Source organism: Scyliorhinus torazame, chromosome 19, assembly GCF_047496885.1.
Source record: "Scyliorhinus torazame isolate Kashiwa2021f chromosome 19, sScyTor2.1, whole genome shotgun sequence".
NCBI classification, from domain to species: Eukaryota; Metazoa; Chordata; class Chondrichthyes; order Carcharhiniformes; family Scyliorhinidae; genus Scyliorhinus; species Scyliorhinus torazame.
This window is the reverse complement of record NC_092725.1, coordinates 89680112-89692198: the sequence shown is the minus strand read 5'-3', so window position 1 is coordinate 89692198 and position 12087 is coordinate 89680112. Positions and strand designations below refer to the sequence as shown.

General features: G+C 54.9%; 1 protein-coding gene across 15 annotated transcripts in view; it reads right to left on the bottom strand.

The window, feature by feature from the left end:
• nav3 (neuron navigator 3) overlaps nt 1-12087 on the bottom strand; it is a 1340243-nt gene that overhangs the window by 330955 nt on the left and 997201 nt on the right. For all 15 annotated transcript variants that reach the window (XM_072484719.1, XM_072484722.1, XM_072484724.1 and 12 more), the window contains one exon: nt 586-1621. In XM_072484719.1, the coding sequence (XP_072340820.1) occupies nt 586-1621 (1036 nt within the window). The remainder of the gene's footprint in view (nt 1-585; nt 1622-12087) is intronic.

Below are 12087 nucleotides of genomic sequence, written 5' to 3'. Positions count from 1 at the left end.
GATTTCAAGTTTCACCATCTGATGTGACGAGACTCGAGCCCAGGTCCCTAGAGCATTACCCTGGGTCTCTGGATTACTAGCCCAGTGACAATACCACTGCGACACTACCTTCCCCCTCCTTAGGGTTGTGATGAGGGAAAATGTCTTTACCGAGAGGGTTGTGAATCTTTGGAATTCTCCACGCCAGTGGGTTGTGGCAGCTCAGTCATTGTGTATGTTTAAAGCAGAGATTGCCAGCAGAAATGTCAATGATGAAAAGGGACATGGGGATAGTGTGGGGAAAAGGCATTGAAGTGGATGATCAGCCATGATCACATTAAATGGCAGAGCAGGCTCGATGGGCTGAATGGCCTACTCCTGCTCCTATGTTCCTAGTTTCTATAGTGCTGGTATTACTAATTTTGACTGGGATTTGACAATTTTGAACTGGCTTTTCCTTCTGGGATGTGCTGATAGCATGAAATGAAGTAGAGGTGGGAGGAGGCTTGTGTCGAGCATAATCACCAGCATGGACCAGTTGGGCCAAATGGCCTGTTTCTCTGTTGGAAATAATCTGTAATTGTAAAAATATGTTGCACTACTTACTTATACATGAAGGGGGCGACAGTGGCGGTGTTGGGGTGGCTGTACTGCTGCTGCGGCTGAGGGAGCTGGACGAGTACATTGCCACTGCTGTTGCTGTTGCCTGGCGCCTGCCCACAGGCTGCGACTGCAGGAGCTGAGAGTGTGGCCGTGCTCGAGGAGGAAGGGGGTGAGGAGGGCAGGCAGGTACCCCTTCCCTCTGAGGAAGCGATGCTACTGGAGCTGGAAGCTTTACCATCGGCCTGAGATTTTTGCAATGCATGGCCTGGGCTTCCCTTTGCAGTCCTGGCTTTCTCTGCCTCTTTTATCCCTATAGGTCCAGGCATTGATGTCGACTTTCCAGTGGGGGCCTTGGATCCTGGTTTGGGTATCCCACTGGAAGCAGGGATTGAACACTCCTTCTTGACTCCCGGTGGTTTGCCTCCTTTTGGGATTAAGCTGGCAATTTTTGAGCTTTTTCTGGGTGCGTCACTCACTTTCTCTTCTTTGCAGCTTTTTAATCCTTTACTCTTTTCCTTATCCTTCTCTTCTATTTCCTTCACATGCGTGGAGGCTTTTTTATTGCTGGTGGCTTTTCCCCCTATCCTTTGGGGCGTTCCCTTTGATTGTGTGTTTGGACTACTGGCTGTGGAACCCCCACCTCCGCCACCTGCCTCCCCACATTCGGAGAGCAGGCCCTCATCCCTCCCACCCTCAGCAGGTCCTGAGCTCGGTGAGAAGGGGGGTCTCGAGGATATCCTGTTGTTGATCAGCTTGAACTTTTCCAGCATAGACTTTTGCCCATTAGAAGGGGCTTTGGTGGTGTCAGGCAGGGGAGGTCTTAGCCGGTCAGTGGAGGCAGTGGGAGAGGTGACAGGGCTCGGCACTTTCACGCTCAGCATGGATGAAGTGGCGGCATGCTTGACGTTCATCGACTTGCTGCGCCAGGATTTGCCCGCGCCTGGAGAAGGGATGGCAGAGACCTGCTGCTGCCCAGCGCTGGTGGCCAATGGCAAGTTCCCATTCATGCCTCCTGGTAAGGGTGGATTTTTAGATGAATCTGAAACAAAGAAGAAACATACACTAAACATCAAAAAAAAATCGATCCCGAAACCGGCACATTGAAAAATGTCAAATCTGAGATCAGTCAATTGTTATTAGATGAGGATATCAAAGAAAGACTTGCATTTATACAGCACCTTTCATGACATTACAATGATTTGTATAATGTAAGGACTGTAAAGGGTTAACAAGATGATGTGCATGTATCTCAACACTAGATGACACCACAGAGTAGTCTTATAAAAGGCTGCGTCTCTAGGTATTCTGGGAGAAGGTTGTGAAGAAGGATAGTGAGAGATTGAGACAGCGTGTTAGCTGTACTAAAAATATATTATAGATTTCTGTAACATAGATTTTATACTGTTGTTTCATTAGCTATTACTTTGTGAAGTGTGCAAACCATTTGGAGGAGTGTAAAATAAACTAGCTTTGTTTCAAGTACATAGCTTGATGTTCTTTGTCAACACTACGACTTTTAGACACCTTAGAGAACTATACAAGGAACATCACAGACATCAGGACATCCCAAAACAGTCTACAGCTAATTAAGTAATTTTGAAGTGTAAACGCATTGTAATATAAGAAACATGGCAGCAATTAGAGCACAGCAAGATTCCATTAGCAGCAAATGGTAATGGCCCAGGTAATCTTGTAAATTTTTGATGTGATAAATTTTCTGTCGTATTGAGGGATAGACATTAAACACCGGCCTTCCCCCTGCTCTTCTCAAACTGGAACCATGGGATTGTTTACATTGACCTGAGAGGGCAGACAGGGTCTCTGTTTCATGTCTCATCTGAAAGATGGCACCTGTGACAGTGCAGCACTCCCTCAGTATTTGACACCATGTTTAGGATTCTTGAGGATTACTGGGGGATATGAAACCAAGGTGGGTAAATGGAATTACGAGACAGATCAGCCAAAACTGAATTGAATAGTAGGCCAGCCTCGAGGGGCTGAATAGCCTCCTTCTGTTCCTCTGTTTACCTTTAAGGGCTGATTGTGATTGCCCCTGAGCTCCCTTACGTCTCTGCTGAAAATAATTCAAGTTACTTTCTTTCTGTCACTCGACACATGGAGCTCAGAAGGAGTTAGTTGATGAACAAGGGAGTCAAAGGTTATTGGGGGGTAGGCAGGAATGTGGAGTTGAGGCCACAATCAAATCAGCCATAATGTTATTGAATGACGGAGCAGACTTGAGACTATTTTTGTGTGTGCATATGTAAGGAGGCCATTCAGCCTATCTTGCCTGTGCCAGCTCTTTGAAAGAGATATTCAATTAGTCCCACTCCACTCATGCCACCATTTGCCCATTGTGCTGCAAACATTGCTTTTTTGAGAATGCACCCATTAAAAATCAACACTGAATCTGCTTCCCTGTCTCTTTCACAATGTCAAGAATAAAAACTGCGCTTCTGGCTTTTGTACCAATTGCCTGAAATCTGGTTACCAACCCTCCTGCCTGTGAAAAACAGATCCTCAGAGTAACACTCTTTCTTCACCTAGGCTTTGAGCATTAATTGTGCAGTTTCATAATGAGCCTTAACCATTTCATTTCAACTGTGCAAAGGACACATTATAGGCAGGAAACACTCATCTGGAGCGAGGCAGAAAGTGCTCCCATATTCCAGAATTTCTCTTTATGTGGGTAGAACTAAACCACAGTGAATCACCACAAAAAACATGACAAAACTCATCATTTCCTGATGGTTCAACAGATTGGTGAACATCTTGATGAAATGAGATGACTGGTGAACTGTCAGTGAATCATTAGAGATGCTTTCTGCTATCTCAGCCTGGTTTTAAATCTTGTTCCAATGTGTTATATATGAGGCACAGATCATTTACATTAGAAACACAAAATGAATTAGATTACTGCTCGGTGCAGGGTACAGTGGGTGTTTCAAAATCATCACCCCCCCCCCCCCCGCCCCCCCCCCCCCCCCCCCCCCCCCAGACCGGCAGTTAGAAGAGAGATAGGGATTGTCCATCAGATGGCAAACAGTCTGCCATATCCTATACAGGAGGTGCAAGTGATGTGAGATAAAGGTCTCCGTGTATATGGCAACGCATGTTGTTCTGTTCTTGGGAGCACTCAGGCTCCATAATGGTCAGAGTTGTTGAAGGAAAGGGAAATATGTAGCAGAGAGATGGAATCTCAGCTACAGATTTAGCAATGGAGATCTAAGAGTCCATTTAGCATCGGAAGAAACAGTGAGACCAAGAACATTGATCGGTAAAAGTGGATTAAAGATCATGCCAACAAAGCTAAGAGATGAAAGCTGTCAATTACCTCGTTCGGAACCTGAAGGAAGGCCATAAGACATAGGAGCAGAATTAGGCCACTCGGCCCATCGTGTCTGCTCCGCCATTCAATCACGGCAGATATTTTTCCATCCCCATTCTCCTGCCTTCTACCCATAACAGCTGATCCCCTTATTGATCAAAAACCTATCCATCTCTGTCTTAAAGACACTCAGTGATTTGGCCTCCACAGCCTTCTGCGGCAAAGAGTTCTACAGATTCACTACCCTCTGGCTGAAGAAATTCCTCCTCATCTCGGTTTTAAAGGATCGTCCCTTTAGTCTGAGATTGTGTTCTCTGCTTCTAGTTTTTCCTACAAGTGGAAACATCCTCTCCACGTCCACTCTATCCCAGCCACACAGTATCCTGTAAGTTTCAATAAGATCCCCCTTCATCCTTCTAAACTCCAACGGGTACAGACCCAGAGTCCTCAACCGTTCCTCATACAACAAGTTCTTCGTTCCAGGGATCATTTGTGTGAACCTCCTCTGGACCTTTTCCAAGGCCAGCACATCCTTCCTTAGATATGCCAAAACTGCTCACAATATTCCAAATGGGGTCTGACCAGAGCCTGATATAGCCTCAGAAGTACATCCCTGGTCTTGTATTCTAGCCCTCTCGCCATAAATGCTAACATTGCATTTGCCTTCCTAACTGCCGACTGAACCTGCACGTTAACCTTAAGAGAATCGTGAACAAGGATTCCCAAGTACCTTTGTGCTTCTGATTTCCTAAGCATTTTTCCATTAGAAAATAGTCTATGCCTCCATTTCTCCTTCCAAAGTGCATAACCTCACACTTTTCCACATTGTATTCCATCTGCCACTTCATTGTCCACTCTCCTAGCCTGCCCAAGTCCTTCTGCAGCCCGCTGCTCCTCAACACTACCTGCCCCTCTACAGATCTTTATATCATCTGAAAACTTAGCACCATTGCCTTCAGTTCCTTCCTCCAGATCATTAATGTACATTGTAAAAAGATATGGGGCGGAATTCTCCCAAACGGCGCGATGTCCGCCGACTGGCGCCCAAAACGGCGCCAATCAGATGGGCATAGCGCCGCCCCAAAGGTGCGGAATGCTCCGCATCTTTGGGGGCCGAGCCCCAACATTGAGGGGCTAGGCCGGCACCGGAGGGATTTCCACCCCGCCAGCTGGCGGAAACGGCCTTTGTCGCCCCGCAGCTGGCGCGGAAATGACATGTCGGCCGCTGACAGTTTCCCGCGCATGCGCAGTGGAGAGAGTCTCTTCCCGCCTCCGCCATGGTGGAGACCGTTGCGGAGGCGGAAGGGAAAGAGTGCCCCCACGGCACAGGGCCCCGCCCGCGGATCGGTGGGCCCCGATCGCGGGCCAGGCCACCGTGGGGGCACCCCCCGGGGTCAGATCGCCCCGCGCCCCCCCAGGACCCCGGAGCCTCCCACGCTGCTTGTCCCGCCGGTAAGAAAGGCACTTTAATTTACGCCGGCGGGACAGGCAATTTATCGGCGGGACTTCGGGCCCATCCGGGCCGGAGAATCGATCGGGGGGGGCCCGCCAACCGGCGCGGCGCGATTCCCGCCCCCGCCGAATCTCCAGTGCTGGAGACTTCGGCAACCGGCTGGGGTGGGATTCACGGCATCCCCCCGGCTAGATTCTCCGACCCGGCGGGGGTTCGGAGAATAACGCCCATGGTCCCGACACCGATCTCTGAGGTACACCACTAGTCACCAGCTGTCATCCTGAAAAATACCCCTTTATCCCCCACTCTCTGCCTTCTGCCAGTCAGCCAGTCCTCTATATTTACCAGAATCTTACCCTCAACACCATGGGCTCTTAACTTATTCAACAGTCTTCTATGAGGCACCTTGTCAAAAGCCTTCTCGAATCCAAATAAATCACGTCCACTGGTTCTCCTTTGTCTAACTTCCTTGTTACTTCCTCAAAGAACTCTAACAGATTTATCAGACATGACCTCCCTGTGATGAAGCCGTGCTGACTCACTTCCAAGTACTCCGCAATGTCGGCTGGATTCTCCGAGCCTCCACGCACAATCGCACTCGGCGAGGGGGGCGGAGAATGGGGACTGGAGAATCGCCGCCAATCGCCCTCGTGTGATCGATGCGGAGCAGGTCGGGGGCCATAGAAAGAGGCCCCGCAGCAATTCTCCGCCGACAACTGGCCGAGTTCCCGCCGGCGTGGTCCACTCATAGTTCCACCCGGCTGGAGCTCGGAGTGGAGGGTGTGGACTGAGTCCGCAGCTGCCCTGGTGGGGGGCGGGGATCTGTCACCAGGAGGGGGGCATCAGGATGGCCAGGCTCGCGATCGGGGGCCAACCGATCAGCGAGCCCGCGCGATCTCGGGTGGCCTATATTTACGGGGCCGGCCGGCGGTGTGGGTCTGCCATGTTGCGTGGGGCCGCAGCCACAGGCGGCCACCGCGGGCATGCACGGATGGAGGTGCAGGGCCCGTATTGGCAGCCGGAGCTGCGAGGAGCACTCCGAGGCCTATTAGCCCCCTGCAAGACGGAGAATCACTCTGGACTTTCTCCAGAAGGGTCCAGAGTGATTTGCACCCGTGATCTCACGGGCGTGGGGGACATAGTCCCATTATCAGAGAATTCCGCCCCTCATCTTTAATAATGGACTCTAAAGTCTTAACAATTACCGAAGTCAGGCTAACTGGCCTATAATTCTCCGTCTTCTCCTCCGTAACTTCTTAAACAGTGGTGTTACATTAGCCACTTTCCAGTCCTCTGGGACCCTTACTGACCACAGTGATTCCTGAAAGATCATCACCAATGCCCCACAATCTCCTGAGCTATCTCTTCAGAACCCTGGGGTGTAGTCCATCCGCTCCAGGTGATTTATCCACCTTCAGTTTCCCCAGAACCTTCTCCTTAAGTATTGGTCACTGCAATCACCTTTGCCCCTGGTTGTCCTGGAGCTCTGGCATCCCACTGGTGTCTTCCTCCGTGAAGACTCATGCAAAGTTACGATTCAGTTAATCTGCCATTTCTTTGTTTCCTATTATTACTTCTCCAGCCACATTTTCCAGTGGTCCAATATCGATTTTTTTCCTCTCTCATACCTTTTATAAATAGAAAAAAACTCTTCCTATCTTCCTTTGTATTACCAGCTAGCTTACACTCAATACTTCATTTGCTCACCCCTTATTGCTTTTAGTTGTCCTCTGTTCGCTTTTAAAGGCTTCCCAATCCTCTGGCTTCCCACTAATCCTCGCCACTTTGTTTGCTTTGTCTTTTTCTTCTGTTGTGCCTTGTCTTTTTCTTCTGTTGTGCCTCCTGAATAACCTGCAAAAACCCCTGTCATTGCTGTTCCACTGTCTTCCCTGCTAGGCTCCTTTTCAAATCAACTCTGGCCAGCGCATCCCTCATGTCTTTGTAGTTACACTTATTTAATTGTAATACCATTACATCTGATTGCAGCTTCTCCCTCTCAAACGCAGGGTAAATTCTATCATATTGTGGTCACTGCTCCCTAAGGGTTCCTTCACCTTAAGTTCCCTAATCAATCGGCCACATTACACATCACCAAATCCACAATTGTCTGTTCCCTAGTAGACTCTGTCATAAGCTGCTCCAAAAAAACCGTGCCTTTGAGAGTGCATTTCCCACCTTGCAACAGTGACTAGGGCCGGGATTCTCGTTGGCGTAAACACCGGAGTGGTGCACATCGGTACCAAGGGGCCTCCTGGCCCAGTTATTCTCCGGATTTCAGGGGGATAGAACAGTGATGGAGTGCTGTGTGCTGCTCCGGCGTCAAAAGCCGGCCCTGCACGGCTAGCGCGGGTCCGCGCATGCGCGCGATGGCCGTCCCCGCGCCGGCCCCCACGCAACATGGCGAAGCCCTACAGGGGCTCGGCGAGGGGAACATGGCCCCTCCCGGAATGAGCGTGCCCGTCGATCGGTAACCCCGATCGCGGGCCTGGCCACCGTGGAGCCCCCCCCCCCCCCCCCCGGAGTCGGATCTCCCCATCCTCCCACCATGATGGCCCCCGCAGCCAGAATGCTGAGGTCTCGCTGGGTGGGACCATGGGCGAAATTCTCCGTTATCGGCGGAAAGTCCGCCGATCGGCGCAAAAAACAGCGCAAATTTGACTTGCGTCACGTCGGAAAAATGGGTCGATAGTCTCCGGCCCGAAATGGGCTAGCAGCGACGTAACGGGATCCGCGCTTGCACGGCGTGACGGCTCATAAGGCCGCGCAGCTCCCCCCCACCCGACCGGAACATCCGACCGCAACACCCGACTGGATGCCTGGCCTTCGCTCAGCCCCGAGGTTCGAGTCACGCGATGTGGAGGCGCTCCTGGACGCGGTGGAGCAGAGGAGGGACGCCCTGTATCCCGGGCACGGCCGCAGAGTTGCTCCACGCCACAGCCGGCGTCTGTGGAGGGAAGTGGCAAAGGCCGTCACCGCTGTGGCCCTGACACCACGGACAGGCACCCAGTGCCACAAGAAGGTGAACGACCTCGTCAGAGCAGGCAGGTTGAGCCTCCCCATATCCCCCCTCCCCCATATCCCCCCTCCCCATATCCCCCCTCCCCCATATCCCCACTCCCCATATCCCCCCTCCCCCATATCCCCCCTCCCCCATATCCCCCCTCCCCATATCCCCCCTCCCCCCCCTCCCCCATATCCCCCCTCCCCCATATCCCCCCTCCCCCATATCCCCCATATCCCCCTCCCCCTCCCCCATATCCTCCATATCCCCCCTCCCCCATATCCCCCAAATCCCCCCCTCCCCCATATCCCCCCTCCCCCATATCCCCCCCCTCCCCCATATCCCCCACATCCCCAAGTGAATCCAGCCCTAACCTTAACCTCTGCAATGCACGCGCAACCGATGGCGTGCATTCATATACCTGCCTAACACTGTTGCCTTTTACCCCTGCCCCCCCCCCCCACAGGAGAAGCGCGCACACAATAGGGAGCATGTGAGGACTGGAGGAGGGCCCGCTGATGAGAGGCCACTGACCGTACACGAGGGAAGGGCCCTGGAACTGGCTGGCGGACCTGAGGACCGGGAGGTTGCTGATGCAGAGGTCGGGGCGTACTAGCGAGTGAGCCACCGACAGCCCGTCCCCATATCCCCCCTCCCCTATATCCCCCTCCCCCGTATCACCTGATCACTGCCTGATGTCTAACCATGCATGCTTCATTGTGTATCGCAGGACCAAACGTCCAGGCACCCATCCCCGCAGATGCAGACCGCCCGCAGGATGCCCCTCGGAGACCACAGGAGACGGAGAGACCCGCACCCTCCAGCATGCGACGCCCGCAGGATGCCCCTCGGAAACCACAGGAGACGGAGAGACCTGCACCCTCCAGCATGCGACGCCCGCAGGATGCCCCTCGGAGACCACGGGAGACGGAGAGACCCGGACTCTCCAGCATGCGATGCCCGCAGGATGCCCCTCGGAGACCACGGGAGACGGAGAGACCCGGACCCTCCAGCATGCAACGCCCGCAGGATGCCCCTCGGAGACCACGGGAGACGGAGAGACCCGGACCCTCCAGCATGCGACGCCCGCAGCGTGCCCCTCGCACACCACGGGAGACGGAGAGACCTGGAGCAACAGGGAGACGACACCCCCGTCACGTGCGGGAGCGACCACCCAGCGACGAGGGGGGCAGCCACAGGCCCCCGTCACATCCGAGCCAGGACACCACTACCCAGGACACCACTACCCAGGACACCACTACCCAGGACACCACTACCCAGGACACCCCTACCCGGGACAGCACTACCCAGGAAGACAAAATACCGGACAGTGACTCAGAGTGGAAGGGTGGAGACGAACCCCCACCCCAAAGTGCCATGGACTCAGAGTGGGACGAAGAGCACGACACAACGCCACTGCTGTCACCAACACGCTCCACCATCGCAGAAACACTCACCACGGTTGGGCACTTTAGTGATGAGGCGTCTGGTACACTCACTGGTGCGCACAACACAGCCGTCCCGGTACAGCAGGTGGAGGTAGGAGCAGCAGAGGGACCGGGCGGTCGGAGGGCAGCCCAGCCCAAGCGAACATCTGCCGCCCAGATGGATCCCGGGTTCCTGCAGTTACCACACCCACACATAGATCCGATGCAACCACCGACCCGGAGATGAGCGAAGAGGGTGACGGGCGGCTTGCGGCGGCTGCGGTCGCAGGTGGAGGAGTCCACCCGCGTCCAGGAGCTGGGAGTGGTGCCGGTCATGCGTGCCACCCAGGCCGACATCGCACGGGTGGCGTCCGCGGTGGAGGCAATGGGTGCGACGGTGTCAGACATGGGGAATGGTTTGCGAGGCCTGGGGCCTTCCGTGCAGGCGGCGTCTGTGGCCCAGGAAATGGCTGCCCTCTCACAGGAGGCCATGAGCCAGTGCCAGCGCCAGATGGCAGAGGCGCTCAACGCCATAGCCCAGTCTCTGAAGGCCATGGCCCAGTCTCAGCAGGCCATGGCCCAGTCTCTGCAGGCCATCGCTGAGGGCATCGGCGCCAGTGGCCATGTGCGAGCCGGCGTCGCACTGTCACAGACAGGGTTTGCCAACCCCCTGGGCTCCATGGCTGCAAACCTGCAGACCCCTGTCGATACCAGCACGGGCCTCCAGGACTGGCAGCGCCAGATGTCGGGGGGGTGTCGGATGGCCAGTCCGTTCGCATCCCCCACCCATGTAGAGGCCTGGGGGCCATCGGGCACCCCGAGGGAGGAGGAGGTGGTGTGGTCCGTCCCGGCTCCCTCTGTAGGGAAGGTCCCGGTACACCACGACACCTCGGACTCCCCCCCTTCCGTCCCAGGTGCATCGGGTGGGCAACGGGCAGGACAGGCTGGCAGCTCGCCATCCCAGTCACCCGGGCCGCAGCCTGGCCCATCTAGGCCAGGACGCCCCAGGAAACGGCCGCCAAAGGGATCCAGTGTCAGAGGGCAGGAATCACAGGAGTCCACCTCCAGTTCTGCTGTACCGTCTGGGGAACCACGTAGACGTAGTCAAAGGGCCCGTAAGGCCAAACAATTAGACACTGAGTAAGTTGGCACGGGTGCAGGGCACAGATGAGTTTTAGGGGTTAGGGCACGTGCATGAACTCCTTTGGTTATTAAAGTCAATGTTAGACCTACCGAAGCTGCCTTTGTGCTCTGTCCAAAGTATGCGGGGGTGTCATGTACGTTGAGCGCAAGCGTGTGTGTGAGGGGTGGTCTTACCTCAGTCCCAGGTGAGTCTGCCCCCTTCCCCCTGGGCCGCCATCAACATCCCCCGGGCAGAGGACGGGACCGTGCGCTGCAGTGTCACAGCCGCATGCAGGGATGGTCCGGGTGGATGGTGGTACTGTGGCCATGGGTCAGACATAGTCCAACGATGTAGAGCCAGGAGCTCATCGCAGGCAGGTTGTCATCATCCTCCATGGCCTGCGATAGACACGCGTCCACCCGCAACTGGGTGAGCCCAGCCCGTTGTGCCACCGGTGGATCGGCAATTGGGGGGGGGTGGTGTGCATGCGGGTGGGGTGTGTGGGGTTGGGGAGGGGGGTGAGGGTGCTGGGTGGGTGGATGGGTGGGGGGTGTGGGTGGTCGGCTGTTGTCATGGTGTGCGGTCTGTGGCCATACTACCCGATTCCCACGCCCATCTAGTCAGTGAAGCGGGCGTCTATCAGTCTGTCCCGTGCCCGCTGGGCCAGCCGGTAACGGTGGACAGCCACCCGCCTGTGTCTACCCCGTCTGCCCTGACCATTGCCCCCATCCCCCTCATCTGGGGAGGACTGGGCCTCTTCCTGCTGCTCCTCCACTCCGCCCTCCTCTGCCTGCGGCACATCGCCCCTCTGCTGGGCTATGTTGTGCAGGACGCAGCACACCACAATGATGTGGCCGACCCTATCTGACCGATACTGGAGGGCGCCCCCAGAGAGGTCCAGGCACCTGAAACGCATCTTCAGCACGCCAAAGCACCTCTCGATCACTCCCCTTGTCGCTACATGGGCATCATTGTAGCGGTTCTCCGCCTCATTGCGTGGCCTCCGTATAGGCATCATCAGCCACGATCGCAATGGGTAGTCCCTGTCGCCCAGGGGATGGCGTCCCTCGTACATGCCTGGGATGGATGACCGCGACAACACGAATGAGTATTGTACACTGCCTGGGTGACGGGCGCAGACGTGCAGGATCATCATGCGGTGGTCGCAGACCA